General features: G+C 45.1%; 1 protein-coding gene across 1 annotated transcript in view; it reads left to right on the top strand.

Moving 5' to 3' along the window:
* LOC142662112 (NXPE family member 1-like) overlaps positions 1-22076 on the top strand; it is a 181266-nt gene extending 159190 nt beyond the window's left edge. Inside the window, exon 5 of the mRNA XM_075840055.1 lies at positions 21411-22076. Within this exon, the coding sequence (XP_075696170.1) occupies positions 21411-21949 (539 nt within the window). The 3' untranslated portion in view covers positions 21950-22076. The remainder of the gene's footprint in view (positions 1-21410) is intronic.
* Positions 22077-22941: the final 865 nt, after the last annotated feature.

Here is a 22941-nt window from a genome sequence, read left to right as displayed (position 1 = left end):
ATAGTACGTCTTGGGAGTAACGGCCGTTTCGGCCGTCCTCCCGACACATACAGGAGCTGTGACAGCTGCTGTCTTGTTCAGCAGCTGTCACAGCTTCTACAGCGGGGACCGATCGCTGTGTCCCCGCTGATTAACCCCTGAAAAGCCGTGTTCAATAGCGATCACGGCTTTTTAGGGGTTAAGCTGCCATCACCGGCCTGCTACACGATAGCGGCCAGCGATGGTGACTATGGCAACCGGACACCAAACAATGGCGTCCGGCTATGCCATAGACGGAAGCCTAGTGGGTCCTGACAACGTCAGGACCCACTATGCTTGCTGTCAGTGAGTAGCTGACAGTTCTAATACACTGCACTACGCATGGGCCTCCTGCCCTCATGTCCCACTGGGACACAGTAAAAAAGTAAAAAAAAAGTAAAAAAAAGATGTGTACAAATAAGAAAATAAAAGATTTAAAAGTAATAAAAGTAAAAATCCCCCTTTTCCCTTATCAGTCCTTTATTATTAATAAAAATATATAAACAAACAAATAAACTATACACAATTGGTATCGCCGCGTCCGTAACGGCCTGAACTACAAAATTATTTTATTATTTATCCCGCGCGGTGAACGCCGTAAAATAAAATAATAATAAACCGTCCCAGAATCACAATTCTTTGGTCACTTCACTTCGCAAAAAATGGAATACAAAGAGATCAAAAAGTTGCATGTACCTAAAAATGGTATTGATGGACACTACAGTTCGTTACGCAAAAAATAAGTCCTCGCACGGCTTTATTGATGGAAAAATAAAAAACGTTCTGGCTCTTAGAATAAGGGAACACAAAAAGTGAATGATTGTTTACAAAACGTATTTTATTGTGCAAACGCCATAAGACATAAAAAAACTATAAACATATGGTATCGCCGTAATCGTATCGCCCCGCAGAATAAAGTGAATATGTCATTTATAGCGCACGGTGAACGCTGTAAAAAAATAGAATAAAAAAACAATAGTAGAATTGCTGTTTTTTAGTCACCGCGCCACATAAAAATAGAATAAAAACTGATCAAAAAGCCGAATGCACCCCAAGAAAACTACAATGGATTCCTCAAGGTCTCTAGTTTCCAAAATGCTGTCACTTTTGGGTGGTTTCCACTGTTTTGGCACCACAAGACCTCTTCAAACCGGACATGGTGCCTAATAAAAAGGAGGCCTCAAAATCCACTAGGTGCTCCTTTGCTTCGGAGGCCGGTGCTTCAGTCCATTACCGCACTAGGGCCACATGTGGGATATTTCTCAAAACTGCAGAATCTGGGCAATACGTATTAAGTTGTGTTTCTCTGATAAAACCTTTTGTGTTATAAAAAAAAGTGGTATAAAAAGGATTTTCTGACAAAAAAAAAAAGTAGATTTCACTTCTACTTTGCTCAAAATTCCTGTGAAACACCTAAAGGGTTTATAAACTTTCTAAATGCTTTTGTGAATACTTTGAGGGGTCTAGTTTCTAAAATGGGGTGTTTGATTGGGGTTTCTAATATATGGGCCCCTCAAAGCAACTTCAGAACTGAACTGGAACCTAAAAAAATAAATAAATTAGGCAATACTTCGCTTCTTACATTATACTGATAATGAGCCGTGCCTACCCCGAGATGACCCCAGTTTTGACCGTTTGTATAAATGGAGACCCCTATTAGACCGTTTCAGTGCCCGGTTTTGCCAAGCATACACCCCCGAGAAGTGTATTTCTATTGATGAGTCCTTGGTACATTTTAAAGGGAGGGTTCAATTCCGTGAGTACCTGCCGGGTAAGAGGGCAAGGTATGGCGTAAAGATGTATAAGCTGTGCGAGAGTGCATCAGGGTATACCTACAAATTTAGGATATATGAAGGGAAGTTCACCAGTATTCAGCCCCCAGAATGCCTCCCCCCATACTGGGAGTTAACGCAAAAATTGTGTGGGATTTGGTGCACCCACTGCTGGACCAGGGTTACCACCTCTACCTGGATAATTTTTATACCAGCGTCCCACTCTTCAACTGCTTCGCTTCCAGAAGTCCTGCGGCATGTGGCACTGCTAGAAGAAACCTGAGAAGCCTCCCTAAGACTCTGCAGGGCAAACGCTCAGAAGGGGTGAGAGCAGGGCACAATCTAGCAGCAACATATTGTGTTTCAAGTACAAGGACAAGAGAGATGTCACACCAGTACCCATGTACCTGTACGAGGTACCAGTACAGGGACCCCCAAACCAGACTTCACCCTGGACTACAATAGGTACATGGGAGGTGTGGACTTGTCAGCGCCATGCGGTGTGGTATAAGAAGCTGGCCGGGCACATCATACAGATGGCATTGTACAACGCGTACGTGCTACATCGATGTACAGGCCAGGCGGGAACTTTCCTGGAATTTCAAGAGGTTGTTATCAAGAAACTAATTTTTATGGACCAAGAAGGGGGGGGGCACCCAGTACTTCTGGAGGCGAGGCCACACGCATCGTACCAGGGCAACACTTTCCAGGAGAAGTTCCCCAAACTGGCAAGAAAGAAAAAAGTCAAAAGAGGTACAAAGTCTGCTATAAGAGGGGGATAAGGAAGGACACAATATATCAATGTGACACATGTCCCGAAAAACTAAGGCTCCGTATGAAAGAGTGATTCAAAATTTATCATACATCCCATGATTTTTAATCTACCCCAGTTTTACTTACCCTGATGCACTCGGCACAGCTTATCCCCCCTCGTCTTTCCCCTATGAGCCCTGCTGCGTGCCTAGGCAGCTGATTACAGCCACATGTAGGGTATTGACGTACCCGTGAGAACCCACATTACAGTTTATGGGGTGTATGTCTCTGGTCAAAATGCTCACTACACCTCTAGATGAATGCCTCAAGGGTGTAGTTTTTAAAACGGGGTCACTTCTTGGGGTTTCAACTGTACTGGTACCTCAGGGGCTACTGCATACATGACTTTGCACCAAAAAATCCCCAGTAGGCCAAATGGTGGTCCTTTCCTTCTGAGCCCTCCCATGGGCCCAAACGGCAGTTTATCACCACAAATGGGGTACTGCCGCACTCAGGACAAATTGGGCAACAGAATGGGGTATTTTATTTCTTGTGAAAATTAGACATTTTCAGCCAAAACTACATATTATTGGAAAAAATAATTTTGTTTTAATTCCCAGCCCAATTCAAATAAGTTCTGTGAAAAAACTGTGGGGTCAAAATGGTCACAACACCCATAAATGAATTCCTTGAGGGGTGTAGTTTCCAAAATGGGGTCACTTCTGGTGGGTTTCCATTGCTTTGATACCTCTGGGGCTCTGCAAATGCGACATGGCACCCGAAAACCAATCCAGCAAAATCGGGACTCCAACAAACACATAGCGCTCCTTTCCTTCTGAGCCCTCCCATGGGCCCAAACGGCAGTTTATCGCCACAAATGGGGTATTGCCGCACTCAGGACAAATTGGGCAACAAGATGGGGTATTTTGTTCCCTGTGAAAATAGGAAATTTTGATCATAAATTACATCTTATTGGAAAAAAATTTCATTTTTTTAATTTCACAGCCCAATTAAAATAGGTGCTGTGAAAAAACTGTGTGGTCAAAATGATAACAACAGCCATAAATTAATTCCTTAAGGGGTGTAGTTTCCAAAATGGGGTCACTATTGGGGGATTCCTACTGTTTTGGCACCTCAACACCTCTTCAAACCTAGCATGCTGCCTAAAATATATTATAATAAAAAAGGGGCCTCAAAATGCACTAGGTGCTTCTTTGCTTCTAGGGCTTGTGTTTTATTCCACGAGCGCACTAGAACCACATGTGGGACATTTGTAAAAACTGCAGAATCTGGGCAACACATATTTAGTAGTGTTTCTCTGGTAAAACCTTCTTTGTTACACAAAAAAAATTGAATAAAATTGAAATTCAGCAAGAAAAATGAAAATTGCAAATTTCACCTCCACTTTGCTTTAATTCCTGTGAAATGCCTGAAGGGTTAAAAACCTTTCTAAATGCTGTTTTGAATACTTTGAGGGGTCTAGTTTTTAAAATGGGGTGTTTTATCACGGTTTCTAATACATAGGCCCCACAAAGCCACTTCAGAACTGAAGAGGAACCTTAAAAAAAAGGCTTTTGAAATTTTCTTAAAAAAAAGAGAAATTACTGTTTATGTTCTAAGCCTTGTAACGTCCAAGAAAAATAAAATAATGTTCAAAAAACGATGCCAATCTAAAGTAGACATATGGGAAATGTGAACTAGTGACTATTTTGGGTGGTATAACCGTCTGTTTTACAAGCAGATGCATTTAAATTCTGAAAAATTCTATTTTTTTTATAAATTTTCCCTAAATTTTGCAATTTTTCAACAATAAACACTGAATATATCGTCCAAATTTTACCACTAACATAAAGCCCAATGTGTCACGAGAAAACAATCTCAGAATCGCTTGGATAGGTTTAAGCATTTCGACGTTATTACCACATAAAGTGAAATATGTCAGATTTGAAAAATGGGCTCTGAGCCTTAAGGCCAAACCAAGGCTGCGTCCTTAAGGGGTTAAATATATGCTTTTTTTGTTTGCATGCAGTTGGCATCCTTTTGACATTTTTTTTTTTTCTCAAGTGAAGGGCAAACATATACTGTACAAACGTGTGCCAACGTAACCCCCTCTGCTTGGATATGTCAGTTATTGACTTCCATGACAAGGTTATGTCCACAGGTACCGTAAAACTGCGGATGTTCCACAACGGATTTCATTTCAGAAAATCTGCCGCATAATACAGTAGCAGCAAAATGGATGAGATTTGAACAATTTTTTGAACAACTTTTTTTTTTAACCACTGTTTTCCGCAGTGGAAATTCTGCTCGAAAAGCTGCAGCACAATTTGGTGTGGTTTTTCGACCTGAATTCCCTGCGGGAAAGGGTGGATATGCTGTGTACTATTATGCAGTGTATCTGCCCTGTATGAATAAGGCCTAAAATAGTATACCTTATCATTAACTTTTATTACCATTGACAATAGCATAAAAGTTTACCAATTGCCTACAAAAAGTTATACCTTATGTTTGGTACTAAAATATATGCCAAAATATTGAAGTATTTGAAATTATATTTCCTGTTATGGGTATCCAGAATTTCTTACTGAAGAGATGATTGCCACAATTTTAGAGAAACAGTCATAAACTGGAAAGCCAGACACTATAGGATATGTTGTCAATGTAATGTGTGAAATTCGTGAGTACTGCCACTTTAATAAAGGACTTGATCGATACTGGTGGAATGATTTACATATAATGTCACATTAAATCTAGCTCAAGCGTATGTCCTGTTGATAAATCTGGCGCACACTGCACGAAGAAGCAATACTGGCGCACTGTGCTGATGTTAATAAATCTCCCCGACTGGTATTTATGTAGACACATGATTATTTGTATTTTAAATTTAATTGAATTTTATCCAATTATTTTCAAAGTATATCCAGCTTTGAAAACAGGTTCATAATATACAAATAGAATTAATATATATATATATATATATATATATATATATATATATATATATATATATATATATATATATATATATATATATATATAAAGTTACATAGGTGGAAATAAGTCTAGTAAGTTCAACCTCTCTCAATCAATTTCACATAATTCATTGCTAGATTAATTATAACCCTCAATGCCATTCGTCATTACATAAGCATCTAGTCTTTTTTTTTAATGCTGACATAGCATCTGCCATTACTACCTTATGGGGTTGGGCATTCCTTAGTTTCACTACTCTGAAACGCCTTTTCTCCACACACACTGATTGTCCCCTGGTCCTTTGCACAGTTCTTGGAAAGAATGAATCATGTGCTAGTTCTTTGTATTGACTACACATATACTTGTTAACAGGGCCGATTCTAGCTTTTCTGCTGCCTGAGGCGAAAATTGAAATGGCGCCCCCCAGATTTTTATTGAAATCCCCCTGTTCTACATCACTAGCAGCCTCCTCTATCTCTTCTGGATTGCCCGTAGACTTGCACTGGTATGTTCAGTACAGCCGGGCAGAGTACACCTCACTGTACGGTGCATGCTTAAGTAGTACAAGGCAATGGCTCATCTGAGAAAGATGTAGGAGATTGGTAGTGATGTATAACAGCCAGGGGGATGTCAATTAAACATTGAAAGGTGGGTTAGGACTATGTGACTCTTCAGGATAGCGGTGCCGCCCCATGACCCTTTAATCCTTTAATGAGTAATTAGCATAAAGTGTGCACCGTTTTAAAAGTTGATTTTATAGATTTTGCTGCATCTGAAAAAAATATACAGGGGAATGTTTGGAAATATTGTCAGGTCATGTATTACTGCATGGTGGCAGTTCAAGGTGTTAAAACTACCTGACAGGTTCCCATTAAAAATACAATGAATTGAAAACAATTCCATCTGCCCTGCAATTTTGTTATTATAAATATATACTGTAACGTCCATGGTCGCTGACCACGAACTCCTCCTACACATATATACAGCACCATAACAAAGCTCAGTACATAAATACAACACCAGAACCGAGCTCAGTACATATATATATACAGTTCCAGAATCAAGCTCAGTACAGATATACAACACCAGAACCAAGCTCAGTACATATATATATATATATATATATATATACAGCTCCAGAACCAAGCTCAGTACATATATACAGTACCAGAACAAAGCTCAGTGTAGCGTCCATGGCCACGGGCCGTCGGGTTTACTCACCTCCCGATGCCCACAGCCATGGATCTGTGAGCGTTGGTCGCCATCTCCTTCCTAGGAGACGCCAACGCTCACTTCCGCTCCGTTCTGCTGTGTCGATAGGGTGCGCGTGCACGCTCGTGCACGGCCTTAAAGGGCCAGCGTGCATACATCAGGAAATCATCATCATCAACGGCCCATGATTTCCTGGTCTATAAGAAGGCCCCAACCCTTCTCATCCTTGCCTGAGTGTTGTTGATTTATCCCAGGCTGTCTTGAAAATGGTCCCTTAGTGTTTCCCATTCCAGTTGTTACCCGTGCCCTGTTACCTGATCTGCCTTGTCCAGTGTCTTCTGTTATGTCCAGTGTCTTCTGCAACGTCCAGTGTCTTCTGCCACATCCAGTGTCTTCTGCCATGTCCAGTGTCTTCTGCCACATCGGATACTGCCCCCCACGTCTGGCGCTACCTGCTGCACCAGTCTCCATTCATGCTGAAGCCACAGCCACCGTCTGGACTAGTTCAGGTACCCAAGCATTACTATGTACTATTGACTTCGTATAGACTGTGGCCTGGTCAGCTGCCTCTCCGCTATGGCGGAGGGGCCTATTGGGTCCACATACCCTGTGACCGTGACAGTATGCTCAGGTCATGGAACCTGCGGGCCAGCCCAAGACCGTAGTCCAGAAGATACAGACGGAGATGCATGACCTACGCACACGTCAGGATCAACTCCTTGAGGCTGTGAATTCTATCTTGGTCCATCTGGATCTACTCACTGTTCCACCTCCGGTTCTTCCCCCTGAGGCTGTTGCTGTGCCACAGCCCGTTGCTCCTCCTGTTTGTTCCGGATCCACAGTTCCTCTGCCTCTTCATCCTCGCTATGACGGTGATCCCAGAGCATGTAGAGGATTTATTAATCAATGCACGGTTCATTTTAGGCTACGGGCTCATCTCTTCCCCTCTGAGGAGGCCAAGGTGGCATTTATCATCTCCCTTCTTGCTGGCAATGCCCTCACATGGGCGAACCCAATCTTTGAGCAACAAGGACCTGTATCCTCGAACCTAGCCTTGTTTCTTCAGTCCTTTCGTGCCGTGTTCGAGGAGCCGGGTCGAACATACTCTTCCGCAGCTACTCTGTTTACCCTCAAGCAAGAGGGTTCCAATGTAGGGGAGTATGCTATCTCCTTCTGCACCCTGGCAGCCGAGCTGGCATGGAACAATGAGGCACTGGTGGCAACCTTCTGGCAGGGACTGTCCTCTCACATCAAGGACGAACTGGCAGCCTGCGACCTTCCTTCTACCTTGGATGCCCTCATCCTGTTAGCCACCCGGGTTGATATGAGAATCCGTGAGCGCACTCAAGAGGATTGACAAGAGAACCGGGTCCAAAGACCAGCACCCTCGGTCCAGAGACCACCATTGCCTTCCCCTAGTGCGCTACCTGAAGAACCCATGCAGGTAGACAGAGTCCGGTTATCTGAACAGGAGAAGTAGTGCAGACGCTCCTCTGGACTATGTATGTATTGTGGCCTTAAGGGTCATTTTGTGCGCCAATGCCCACAGAAACCGGGAAACTCCAATACCTAGGGTTGGTTGGTGAGGCTACTCTAGGTAGAATGTCTCCAAACGTTAAAACATCTCCCAAATTATCGATTACTGTGGCCATCGTCTCCGGAGAGATGTCACATCCTTCCTCCGTCTATCTTGACTCTGGAGCGGCTGCTAATTTCATTCAGCAGAATCTAGTGGATCATTTACGTCTACCCACGGAGCTCTTCACTCGGAGCAGATCACCTTCCTGGTACTACCTAAGGCTATCAATTCTATCCTGCTGGGTCTGCCATGGCTCCGCCTACACGCCCCGGTACTTGACTGGAATTCCGGAGAAGTTCTTTAATGGGGTTTCAGATGCCATAGCCATTGCCTGTCACAAGTCCGTCCTGTTGTGCCCGCTCTGCCTCAATCACTCTCTGGTCTACCATCTCAGTATGCCAGTTTTGCGGATGTCTTCTGCAAACGAGAAGCTGAGACATTGCCTCCACATTGGAATTATGACTGTCCCATTGAACTGGTTCCTAATGCTTCTCTTCCCCGTGGACGGGTATATTCTCTCTCCTTGCCAGAGACTTTATCTATGTCTGCCTATATCAAGGAGAATTTGGAGAGGGGTTTTATACAGAAATCTTCCTCCCAAGCTGGGGCCGGCTTCTTCTTCGTTCACAAGAGAGATGGATCTATTTGACCCTGCATTGACTACCATGGTCTCAACCAGATAACGGTCAGGAACAAATACCCGTTGCCACTTATATCCGAGCTGTTTGATCGCATACGAGGAGCCCAAAAATTTTCGAAGCTTGATCTGCGGGGGGCTTACAACCTAATCCGGATTCGCCGGGGTGACAAATGGAAGACTGCATTTAACACCCATGATGGGCACTACGAATACCTAGTGATGCCCTTCGGACTGTGTAATGCTCCCGCAGTATTTCAGGAATTCATCAATGATATTTTCCAAGATCTCCTCTATATGTGTGTTGTAGTTTATCTCGATGATATTTTGATTTTCTCCCCAGATCTGATAACCCATCGGAGGCATGTCCGTCAAGTTCTTCTGCGACTAAGAGAGAATCGCTTATATGCCAATTTGGAGAAGTGCGCCTTTGAAAATAAGTCTTTGCCCTTCCTGGGCTACATCATCTCGGATCAAGTTCTTAAGATGGATCCTGAGAAACTAAAGTCTGTCCTGGAATGGCCACGTCCTCAAGGCCTAAGGGCTATAAAGCGGTTCCTGGGATTCGCCAATTTCTACCGGCAGTTTATTGCAAACTTTTCATCTCTGACGGCTCCCATCTCTACCCTTACCAAGAAGGGTGTGAATGCCAAGGTATGGACTCCAGAGGCAGAGTCCGCAGTCATTAGCCTCAAGAAAGCCTTTACTTCAGCTTCAATCCTCCATCATCCTGACGTATCTCGTCAGTTCTCATTGGAGGTGGACGCTTCCTCTGTTGGTGCTGGTGCACTTCTGTTCCAGAGGAGCTCCAAAGGAAAGGCAGTAGTATGTGGCTACTACTCAAGACTTTTTTCTTCTGCTAAGCGCAATTACTCTATTGGAGATCGGGAGCTACTGGCCATTTGAGACATTTTCTAGAGGGTGCAGCTCATCCCATCTTGATCTACACCGACCACAAGAACCTTACCTACCTTCAGTCCGCTCAACGACTAAATCCTCGTCAAGCCAGGTGGTCACTGTTCTTCACCCGTTTCCAATTTCTGCTCCACTACCGCCTCGCTGACAAGAATCTGAGGGCCGATGCCCTGTCCAGATCGTTTGAGACGGAAGACACGGTGGAGTCCCTTCAGACTATTATAGACCCAGCCTGCATTTTCACTTCACAGGAGATGAATTCTCCACTGGGGAAACAGTACTAAACTGTCTGGGCACGCTGGTGTCCATAAAACCCGAGACCTGATTGCTCATCACTTCTGGTGGCCCACGCTACCTAAAGATGTTCTGGACTTTGTCTCTTCTTGCACGGTGTGTGCTTCTAACAAAGTTACTCACTCCAAGCCGGCCGGCCTGCTTCAACCTCTGCCTGTACCCAATGCCCCCTGGCAGCACATTGCAATGGACTTTGTCACAGACCTTCCGCCCTCAGCAGGATGCAACACTGTCTGGGTGGTGGTGGACCGGTTCTCTAAGATGGCACATTTTCTCCCGCAGACTGGCCAACCATCTGCTCCCGACTGGCGAGTCTCTTCATTCAACACATCTTTCGCTTACATGGCTTGCCCCTTCACATTGTGTCTGACCGGGGGGTTCAGTTTACCTCAAAGTTCTGGAGAGCCCTCTGTAAACTCCTGGATGTGAGATTGGACTTTTCCTTAGCCTATCACCCCCAGTCCAATGGCCAAGGTGAGAGGATCAACCAGATCATGGAGAATTATCTCCGCCAATTCATCTCTTCACAGCACGATAACTGGGTACAACTTCTTCCATGGGCTGAGTTCTCGTACAACAACCACACAAGTGAATCTACCCCTTCCACTCCTTTTCACATTGTGTACAGTCAACATCCTAGAGTCCCTCTTCCTGTGTCGACTTCATCTCAGGTACCCGCTGCTGACTCTGCATATGGGGACTTTCTGAAAATCTAGCAACAGACCCGGTCCTCTATTTTGCTGGCAGTCGATCGCATGAAGCGAAGGCAGATACAAAGAGTAGAGAGCCGCTTCAATATCGTCCGGGTACTAAACTCTGGCTGTCCTCTCGGAACATTCGTTTGAAGGTGCCCTCATACAAGTTTGCTCCCAGGTTCCTTGGTCCTTTCGAGATACTGCAAAAGATAAACCCCATCGCCTATAAGCTGCGCCTGCCTCCTACCCTCAGAATCCCCAACTTCTTTCATGTGTCCCTCCTGAAACCCGTGGTCCTGAACCGCTACAGCAAGACTTCTAGTTCCACAGTTGCTCCCAGGGGTTCTTCTGATATATTCGAGGTGAGGGAGATCCTGGACTGCAAAAGGGTAGGAGGAAGGACTTTCTATTTGGTGGACTGGAGAGGGTTTGGTCTGGAGGAGAAGTCCTGGGAGCCAGAAGAGAACCTCAGTGCTCCTGCTCTTATTCAAAAATTCCTCTCTCGCTCTGGCTCCAAGAAGAGGGGGCGTAAGAGGGGGACACTGTAGCATCCATGGCCACGGGCCGTCTGGTTTACTCACCTCCCGACGCCTGCAGCCATGGATCCGTGAGCGCTGGTCCCCATCTCCTTCCTAGGAGACGTCAGCGCTCACTTCTGCTCCGTTCTACTGTGTCCCATAGGGTGCGCGCGCACTATCGTGCCCGGCCTTAAAGGCCCAGCGCACACACATCAGGAAATCATCATCATCAATGGCCCATGATTTCCTGGTCTATAAGAAGGCCCCAGTCCTTCTGATCCTTGCCTGAGCATTGTTAGTTTATCCAAGTCTGTCTTGCAAATGGTCCCTTAGTGTTGACCATTCCAGTTGTTACCCGTGCCCTGTTATCTGTTCCTGTATCCCGTGCTGTTTTTGTTCCTGTGCCTACTAGTGTTGGAGTCGTGTCTACTGCACATGCTGTCGTTTGCCACGTCCAGTATCTCCTGCCACGTCCAGTGTCTTCTGCCACGTCCAGTGTCTTCTGCCACATGGATATTGCCCGCCACATCTGGCGCTACCTGCTGCACAGGTCTACATCCATGCTGAAGCCACAGCCACCGTCTGGACTAGTTCAGGTACTCAAGCGTTACTATCTACTATTGACTTTCTATAGACTGTGACCTGGTCAGCTGCCTCTCAGCTACGGCGGAGCGGCCTAGTGGGTCCACATACCCTGTGACCGTGAGACTCAGTACATATAAACTACACCAGAACCAAACTCAGTACATATATACCGCACCAGAACAAAGCTCAATACATAAATACAGAACCAGAACAAAGCTCAGTACATATATAAAACACCAGAACCAAGCTCAGTACATATATACAACACCAGAACCAATCTTAGTACATATACAGCATTAGAACCAAACTCAATACATATATATAGCACCAGAAGCAAGCTCAGCACATATATACAGCGCCAGAACCAAGATCAGTACATAAATACAGCACCAGAATCAAGATCCGTACATAAATACAACACCAGAACCAAGCTCAGTACATATATACAGCACCAGAACAAAGCTTAGCACATATATACAGCATCAGAACCAAGCTCAATACATATATACAACACCAGAACCAAGCTTAGCACATAAATACAGCATCAAAACCATTCTCAGTACATATATATAGAATCAAACTCAGTACATAACTACAACACCAATTCAGCTCAATTTAGTACAACCCCTGCCGTATAGGTTTGTACGGCGTAAAACTACAGCTCCCAGCATGATCAGAACAATGGAAAGGATATGATGGAAGTTGCTGTTTCACTAACAATAAATATACCACCCGTCTCGCTACAGATCATACAGTGACTACAGTTGTAATGTTGGGGTAGGGAGACAGACGGGTGAGCCCTAATCTACTCGCCACTCAGTCCCTGCCTACTTGCACAGCCCGTCCTAGGCGACGGCGTACAACTGGGCGACGGTCCCTACGCTCAATAAGTACACGACAGACAAACAGACAAGGGCACACAGAAGCTAAGGGAAATGGGGCAGTTGCCCACGGCAACACCGTGAGCAACAAGAGTAGTGAACGAGCCGAATCAAACCAGGAGTGTACGAGGTACCAAACGCAGAGCAGAAGCGTAGTCAGTAAAGCCGGGGTCGATATGAAGCAAAGGTCAATAGTAATAGCAGGAACAGCAGAGCCAGGAAACAAGAGAGAATCACAGGCAAAGACAAGCAGTAAATGAAGGTATAAATAGACTGAGGGCGGGAGCTAGAACCGTCTGGCCAGGCTGTGATAGGTTCTCCCACTCCTCAGCCTACCAGCCTGAGTGGTAGCAGATCGAGTCACTCTATCAGACCTAGGAGCAGATGCAGACTGATTAACCACGGGCGTCGACACAGAAGCTGTGTTTGGCAAATCCTTTACAACAGTACTGATTAGAGGCAGTATAAACACTTGCATTAAGTGACTTACCGGTGACATCTCAGACTCTAGTTGTTCTTTTTCTCTTTTCTTCTCTGTCCGGCCACAGCCCATTTCTGCAGTTTGTCGCTCAGACATCTTCCGCTTCTCACTTTTCAAACATTTCTGCACCTATAAGCGAAGATAAAATTCTCATGATGCCACACACTACGCTCTAAATATAATAGTACCATACAGTGCACCTCTAATTATAATAGCACGAAACATTGTCCCAGATTATAATAGCACCATACACTGTGTCCCACACACAGTGCTCCCTGTAGATAGTGCCCCAATAGAGCACCCTGTAGATATTGCCCCCCATAGATCTCCCTGTGGATAGGGCCCCCCATAGATAGTGCACTAAATAGACCCCCCTGTATACAGTCCCCTACAAAGACCCCCCTGTAGATAGTACCCCACATATAGCTCTCCCTGTAGATAGTGCCCTACAGATAGTCCCTCTGTAGATAGGGCCCCACATATAGCTCTCCCTGTGGATAGTGCCCCACATATAGCCCCACCTGTATGTGGTGCCCCACATGTAGCCCCCTGTAGATAGTGCCCCACATATAGCCCTCCTGTATATAGTGCATCCCATATAGCCCCCCTGTATGTAGGTCCCCACATATAGCCCCCTGTATATAGTGCCCCACATATATAGTGCCCCACATATAGCCCCACTGTTTATTGTGCCTCACATAGCCTCCTGTATATAGTGCCCCACATATAGCCCCCCTGTTTATTGTGCCTCACATAGCCCCCCTGTATATAGTGCCTCACATAGCCCCCTGTATATAGTTCCCTACATATAGCCCCCCACTGTTGATTGTGCCCAACATATAACCCTCCCCGCCTCCCCTCCCATAAATAATCTGATGCACACTTTAAAAAAAAAAAAAAAACCTTTACATGCTCACCTGATCTCGTTCCCGCGCCGCCCTGTGTCAATGTAGGCCTGCTTGCTTCTGAGCAGGTCTGCTGGGGCGTCACGATGACGTCATAGTTGAAAGGCCCTGATTGGCAGGGTAGAAGGACTTGCCCCGAAATCAGTGCCTTTTAATAACTGTAGTGGCTTGATGATGTCATCACGCCGCAAGCATTGTTGAAAGGCGCTGATTGGCAGGGCAGAATGACTTGCCCCATCAATCAGCGACCTTTCAACATCGGAAGTTACATCGGTTACATTATCGCCCTGCTAGTGTCGTTGAAAGCGCTGATTGGAGGGGCAAGTCATTCTGCCCTGCCAATCAGCGTCATTGTAAGGCGCTGAATGGTCGGGCACGGAACGTGCCCGGCCATTCAGCATTTATGCATGTCATGTTCTCTGCATCCTATAAACACAGGTACAATTAGTGCAGGAGTGGGAGGCGGCGGCTTGTTTCAGTGGCGCTGCCGCCCCGTCAAGATGCTCATCTCGCCTCATGGACGGTGCCAGGGCCAGCCTTAGGATAGATAGCGCCAAGTGCGAAATTATCTTTCAGCGCCCCACGCCATCATAAAAAAATTCCTCATTAAAAATGTATATTGGCCCCCCACAGTATATATACCTTCATTAGCCTTATATAGTGACACCACACAGTATAATGCCCCTTTAGTGCCCCACACACTAGGGATGTCACGATATGAGAATTTGGACTTCGATACCGATACTTCGTTTAGTATTGCGATTTCGATACCAATTCGATACTTTGCCAACAGTAATAAAAAAAAAAGTTCAATTTTCTGATGTGAGGTGATGAATTGAACCTCCATGTGCCTCACATTAATAGTAATTAACCCCATCATGTTTCTTAGTCATAATAGTTAATATGTAAGGTACATGATGGGGTTAATTACTATTAACGTGAGGCACATGGAGGTTAAATTCATCACACCTTGTGCCCCACAATAAGTGATAGAAAGCAGTTTTTATTTTATTTTTTTACAGCGTACACATCATAAATTATGCAAAAAAAGTGTTGTGCAGGTCATTACGGCCGCACCAATACTGAATGTGTACATTTTATGTATTGAGACTTATTTTAGTGTTTATTGTAAAAAAGGTGTATGTGTATTTTTTTTATTTTATTTAACATTACTTTGTTTTGAAGTTTTTACTTTATTTTTTAAACTTTAATGTACTGGCATATATCTATATTACAGTACATTAGCCTGTGTACTGATAGTAAACAGGCAGTTGTTATGACATACCTAAGTATGCCCTAACAACAGGAAATATGGTAAGGCAGCCCTGGGGTCCTTCAATGGACCCTGGGCTGTATGCCCATATATGGTATGTCCCTCAGGAGTTCCCTGTGATGCAATCCAAGGGGCATCCCCCCTTCTCATTTTCTCTTGAATGCTGCAGCCCGCTGTGATCGCAGCACTCACGGAAATAACGTCAGAGATGAGAGTTTTCTCTGATCTTCGCCGTTATAGAGCGGGGCTGCGGCTGTGTAATACAGTCATTGCCCCGCTCCTGACAGGAAGTGCGTGCGCGGTCAGCATGAGGAGATGCAGTCGGCGCTGCACTAATAAGCGGCGGCGCAGGCACAAAGGACAGAACATGCGGGTGATTTGCAGTGTGCCCGCCATGTTCTGTCTTCAGTGCTGGCAATCATTAGTGCATCATCCTGACCCCGCACACTTGTTATCAGGACTCAGGAGCACGGCAATAACTGTATTACAAAGCCGCAGCCCCGCTCTCATACATTCATTTGTTACTATACTGAGATGTGCGGCCGCCCAGCTAAGTATCGAAATACATGAAATAACGGTATTGAACTGTTTGGGGATGCAGAGTATCGAAACAGTATTGAAGTTTCGATGCATCGTGCATCCCTACCACACACAGTATAATAATATTTAATAAAATAATAGAACCCCTTCAAGGACACAATATTTTGTCCTATAATTGTGGCCACACAGTATTATGCCCCCTAAGTGCCAAACACATTATATTGCCTCCTGTAGTTCCCCTACACAACATAATGTCTGCTTAGTGGTCTCCACACATTATAAAGCCCTCCCACAGACCCCCTTGTAGATAGTGCCCCCTGTAGATTGGGCCATACAGCCTTCCTGTAGACAGTGCCATAATCCCCCACCTCCTCCTTGTAGACAGTGCCATACAACCCCCGCCTCCCCTTTGTAGACAGTGCCCCCAAACAAAGAATATTGTACTCACCTAAGCCCCGTTCCCACGACGAACGGAGCTGCTCCACAAGCCCGACGACAGGATCCTTGCGCAGGCCGGCGTAATCCAGTGATGTCCATGTTTTCAGTACTGTCCCGTACTGAAAACATGATTACTGTACGGGACAGTTGTCCCGAAGCGAGGCCGGGACTCCTAGCGTCGTACTATGATGCTAGGAGCCCGACTCCCTGCAGTGTGTTCGGTCCGGGACCTGCGGCCGAAATACGTTCCGTCCTTTATGGACCAAACATGCTCGTGTGAATCCAGCCTTAGGGTAAGTTCCCACAGCATTTTTTGTAAGGCAGATTTTTAATTGAGCGTTATTTGACAGTTTTTTGCAGTTTTTTTAAGCTGTTCAATCTAATGCAAAAGACGCAGGCAAAGAAGCACTCCAAACGAGCGTCGCAGGTATTTTCTACCTACTATTAATTTTGATTGGAGGTCAGAGTTGGAAACCACTTGAAGACCATCAGCCCCCCACTCACAGTAAAATGAGCATCAGCCTCTGTAGATAGTGCCGCACAGCCCCTTGTAGGTAGTTCTACTCATAGATGCCCCCTTTAGATAGGGCCACACAGCCACCTGTAGATAGTGCCACTCAGACCCCTTACAGGTAGTGCCACACAGCCCCTTTGTAGGTGGTGCCACACAGCCACCTTGTAGGTAGTGCCACACAGCCACCCTTGTAGGTAGTGCCACAGTCCCCTTTTAGGTAGTGCCACACAGCCCCCTTGTAGGTAGTGCCACACAGCCCCCTATAGGTGGTGCCACACAGCTCCCATGTAGCTAATTTAACACAGCCCTTGTAGGCTGTGCTACACAGCCCCCTTGTAGTATCACACACCTCCTTGTAGGTAGTGCCACACAGCCCCCTTTCTAGATAGCACCCACCTTCCTGTAGATAGCACCACTGTAGCGCCCTGAAGGAGCGGAATCCCCCTGTGGCTGGGGATTCCGCTCCTGCATGGAGCGCTTGATGTTTCTGTCAATATATGGACTGAAGTGGAATCCCCATCTACAGCATTGCCGACGCTGCGACTGGGGATTCCACTCCAGTAGAAGCCCCTGACGTCTCAGTCCATTTATGGACAGTGACGTCAGGGGCTTCTCCTGGAGCCGAATCACCGGCCACTGCATTGGCAATGCTGGGGGTGGAGATTCCGCTTCAGGTGTTGCCCCTGATGTCGCTGTGCATATATGAACAGAGACATCAAGCGCTCTGTCCATGAGGGGAATCCCCGGCCACTAGGGAATTCCACTCCGTCAGGGAGCTACAGTGGGGATATGTACAGAAAGTGGGGTGGGGGTGCCATCTACGGAGTCCGGGTGTGCTATCTACAGGGAGTCTCTTCGCGCTGTAAGGAGGAGGAGAGAAAGCACGGCCGTGGCAGTGTTTCAGTAGAGTGTCCCGGCACTCCTCGGCGGTTCTCACAGCACCCCGGTTGGGAACCACTGGCCTAGTAGATAGCAGAGCTGGGAGATACCTCCCTGCTCTGCTATAGTGTTCAATAGTATCTGCATCCTTAGCAGGGCCGAATTTACAGCTCACGCTTCCCTAGGCACTAAGCCTGAATATGCTCCCACTAAAGGCCTATTTATTTTATCCAATTATCATCATAATTTTCTAGTTTCTTACCAATTTTAATGATATTTGGTCAGTTTTAATAAAGGAGAAGATCAATGATAAAACCTTTGTTTATCATTGCTCTGTAATTGTGATGTAAAAATGATTGTTATCAGTGACACGATTGATAAATGTGAATGCCGCTCATAGTGAAATTTACGCTTGGCATTGATGCGTAGTGCACAGTCTGGTCCTGGTGTCAGTTGGTGTGGACTGTGTTCCCCAAAACTCATGTGTTCTATTGGGAAATACAGGGCATACTATGCTGTACCAAAGTCTGGAATCTGCATACATAGATTAGAGCTAACCCCAAATGACAATAATACAATGCCTAAATATTACCACTATGACTCAATAATACCACCATACTGTGACTAGATAACACCGCCATACACCGACTAAATAATACCACCATACACTGAATATTACCACCATACAATGAATAATACCGCCATACAATCACTAAATAACATTATGGGAAGAGAAAATTTGTGCGCAACCTTGCGAACATTTCAAAATGTCTGATAGGGAAACATTGAAATTGATGCGCATGTCGTCCTAATGCCAAAATTCTAGCCTTATAGCCAAGACTACCTGCCCCACACACACACACACACACACACACACAAGCAAACTATAACTAAGCCCCGCTCCGCCACATTTTATTTAGGATGCATTCAGATGTTGCATTCATATTTTGCTGCAATTTTCACAAAATGAAATGCAGCAAAAACTGCAATATGGCTGCAACACGTGAATATACTCAGATTTTTTAATCTGCAGCATGCCAATTTATGCTGCAGAATCGCTGCTCTTGAATTGTGAGGGTATGTTCACACACAAACATAAAAACGTCTGAAAATACGGTGCTGTTTTCAAGGGAAAACAGCTCCTGATTTTCAGAAGTTTTTTTAAGCCACTCACTATTTTTGCTGCGTTTTTGCGGCATTTTTTACGGCTGTTTTTGGAGCTGTTTTTGAATGGTGTCAATGAAAAACGCCTTCAAAAACGTCCCAAGAAGTGTCCTGCACTTCTTTCGATGAGCCGTCATTTTACGCGCCGTATTTTGACAGCGACGCGTAAAATAAAGGCTCGTGGGAACAGAACATCGTAATTCCCATTGAAAGCAATGGGCAGATGTTTGTAGGTGTATTAGGGGCGTTTTTTCAGGCGTAATTCAAGGCGTAAAACGCCCGATTTACGTCTGAAACCACTGCGTGTGAACATACCCTAAAATGTCCCCATTAAATTCAATGGGAGGTAAAATCCGCATCAAAGTTATGTGTTGCGTCAGAAATGCTGCGATTCCGCCACAAAAATCTCAATTGAGAAAAAAAAAAAATAATAATACTACCGGCCGTAGTCATAGCGATGCGTATTCTGTTCTGAGCATAGCCCGGCCTCCTGGGATGACTATTCATCCCATGTAACTGCTGCAGCCATTTAAAGGCTGCAGCTGTCACTTGGACTACAGCGTTATTGCAGGATGCCTGGCTACGCTCAGAATAGAGGTCTGCTTCACCATGACTATGGCTGGGAGTATTAGTTTTTTTAAATTATTATTTCTGCAGTCTTTCCGCAGCGGACATGCCGTCCGAAAAATTGCACCAAAATGTTGTGCCGTTTTTCAGGTGCAATTCCCCGCAGTTTCCAGGATGGATACTCTGTAGTTTTATGCAGTGTATCCGCCCTGTGTGTTTCTACCCTTATAATCAAGTTAATTTCCCCCACAAAAATTATCTCTAAAGAATCCCTACTCCCCCATACATAACATTTGCAGCCAAGTTACCCTCCCCCATATGATTCATAATAAGATCCTACACCAAAACATAAACTATACAGTTCCCCTCCCCACAAAATAGATTTATAAAGAATCCCCCTACACACTTATAGCATAAAGAGCAGTGTCCCCTCCCCCACAAAATCGATCTATAAAGAATCCCCACACCCAAAACACTTATAACCTAGTGGCCCCTCCCCCACAAAATCGATTTATGTAAAAACCCCCATCCTGTGACACATATGATTTATAGATCAATCTTTCCTCCTCCCTCACACAGCACATAAATTACCAAGATTAACCTAAAGCTTCTGCTCTTACTAGACTCTGGAGGTCCGTGGAGGAGTCTTCACTGTGGCAGCTGCAGAGCAGGGAGGAGCTACGGGAGGCGCTGAGTGGGTGGCTGTGCAGAACAGGCTGTGCTGATTGGTGGTGCAAACAGAGTCCCCTGCTGCTCCACCAATCAGAGCTCACTTCACACTGCAGAGGAGAGGAGGGAACATTTCTCCTCTCTGATGTGCGGCCTGTATGTGAACCCCCACCCCCTTTTTACTTGTTAGTCCGGAGGGGTAGGTGTTGTAAACTGAATAGGCCTATTTTTTTTCTATCCTTTAATAGTAAGAGAGATCTCCCATCCCATTTAATAATTGAGTTGCTCAAATTTGAACCCTCTCCAGCTCTCCTTGTATATCCTTTAATAATGCTCTACCTTTAGATAGTGCCCTACATATAGCCCCCTGTAGATAGTGCCCCACATATAGCTCTCCGTGTAGATAGTGTCCTACATATAGCCCCATGTAGATAGTGCCCTACATATAGCCCCCTGTATATAGTGCCCCACATATAGCCCCCTTGTAGATATTGCCCCACATACTGCCCCCTGTATATAGTGCCTCACATATAGCCCCACTGTATATAGTGCCTCACATAGCCCCCTATATAATGCTCCCTACATATAGCCCCCCCACTCTAGATTGTGCCCAACATATAGCCCTGTAAATAATGCGATGCAAACTTTACATGCTCACCTGATTCTGTTCCCACACCGCCCTGTAGCAATGCAGGCCTGCTTTCTTCTGAGCAGGTCTTCTGGGGCTGAACGATGCAAGTGTCACGATGACGTCATCGCCCCGCTAGCATCGTTAAAAGGCGCTGATTGGCAGGGCAGGATGACTTCCCCCATCAATCTGTGCCTTTGAACAATAGAACTGGCACGATGACGTGATGTGCGAAGAGCTGCATGCCAGCTGTACATCACAAAGCACAATGCCAAGCGTCAGATGGAGTGATGTAAAGCATGCCGCCACTGAACTCTGAAGCAGTGGAAATGTGTTTTGTGGCGGTTTTCTTGACGTTTCCTGCGGTTTTTCTGCGTATTTTACGCAGCAAAATACGCAACATGTGCATGTAGTCTTAAGGTCCTGCCTGTTCAATTATGTGGCAAAATAACAACAAGATGTAATAAATTATGTAAGTGGTTTATGTCATTTTCACTAAACTTTTGTATTACTTTTTCAGCATTAAAATTTCTTAATGTCTATGAAGACGGATGGGCACGAAAGCATTTAGGTGTGGACATTGAAAGGAATATTCAAGTTATGTGGAAGAGACATGGAAGGCCATTTGTGAATTTAGTCTTTGCTTCTCTCAGAGAAGAGCGCTCTATCCCACAGGAAATTGATCTTATTGGAGGCAACAAGAATACTGTGATTGCACTGAACATTGGAGTACATTTCAGACTATTCCCTCTCCATCACTATATCCGAAGACTCCTCAATATTCGCCGTGCTATAGAACGCCTCTTACTCAGAAGCCCACAAACAAAAGTTATCATTAAGACCGAGAATACAAGTGATATGGCAGCTGAGTATGAGGGAATGAGTGATTTCCATGCATATGTTCACTACTGGATAATGGAAATAGTCTTCAAAGACCTCAATGTTGGTTTTGTTAATGGTTGGGACATGACCACAGCATTTAATTCAAATCAAATCCATCCACCAGAACTCTATATAAGAAATGAGGTAAACATGCTGATGACATATATATGTACCTGAGCCCTAATATTGTTCCATTTAAGTCTATTTGTATTTTCCAGACACTATTAGGGCTTATTTAGACGAACGTGATATACGTCCGTGCAAAGCGCGTGATTTTCACGCGCCTCGCACGGACCTATGTTAGTCTATGGGGCCGTGCAGGCTGTTCGCAAGTTTCACGCAGGGTGTGTCCGCTGCGTAAAACTCACAACATGTCCGATATTTGTGCGTTGTTCGCGCATCACACACCCATTGAAGTCAATGGGTGCGTGAAAATCACGCGCAACACACGGAAGCACTTCCGTGTGAAGTGCGTGATTCGCACAACAGCAGTAAAAAGTATGAATGAAAACAGAAAAGCATCACGTGCTTTTCTGTTTACAAACATACAAACAGAGTGTCATAATGATGGCGACTGCGCGAAAATCACGCAGCCACGCATCATACGCTGCTGACACATGGAGCTGATAAGTACCTTTTGCGCGCGCAAAACGCACATGCTCGTGTAAATCCGGCCAAAGGGCTCATTCAGACAAGCATATAACTCATCCGTGTGACGGCTGTTAAACCAACGGCCATCACACGAACACATGTATTTCAATGGGGCCGTTCACATGGCCGTTGTTTCAACAGAGCGTGTGAAGGGTTAGTGGGAAAATAGGACATGTCCTACTTTCCTGCGTTTTCACACATCTCTCCATAGACTCTAGTCTATGAGGGATCTGTGATAACACGTCCCACACAGGTGCACCTCGGACGTGAATAACTGCAGTTTTTCCCATCTGAGGTTGCCCATGCTCCTCTGAATGTAGCCTAATTCACTTGATGCACATGCATCATGTACACAAATTTTGTTCGCTACACCGCGTTCCAAATTATTATGCAAATGTTATTTTTCGCTGATTTTCCTAAATAGTCAATGCAAATGACAGTCAGTATAACCTTCAAGCCATCAACCGTTGGAGTATAATGCAAATTTTATTGAACAAATCTCTTAATGATAATAGATT

The sequence above is a fragment of the Rhinoderma darwinii genome, chromosome 10 (genome assembly GCF_050947455.1).
Source record: "Rhinoderma darwinii isolate aRhiDar2 chromosome 10, aRhiDar2.hap1, whole genome shotgun sequence".
NCBI lineage: Eukaryota > Metazoa > Chordata > Amphibia > Anura > Rhinodermatidae > Rhinoderma > Rhinoderma darwinii.
This window is presented reverse-complemented; position numbering and strand designations above follow the sequence as displayed.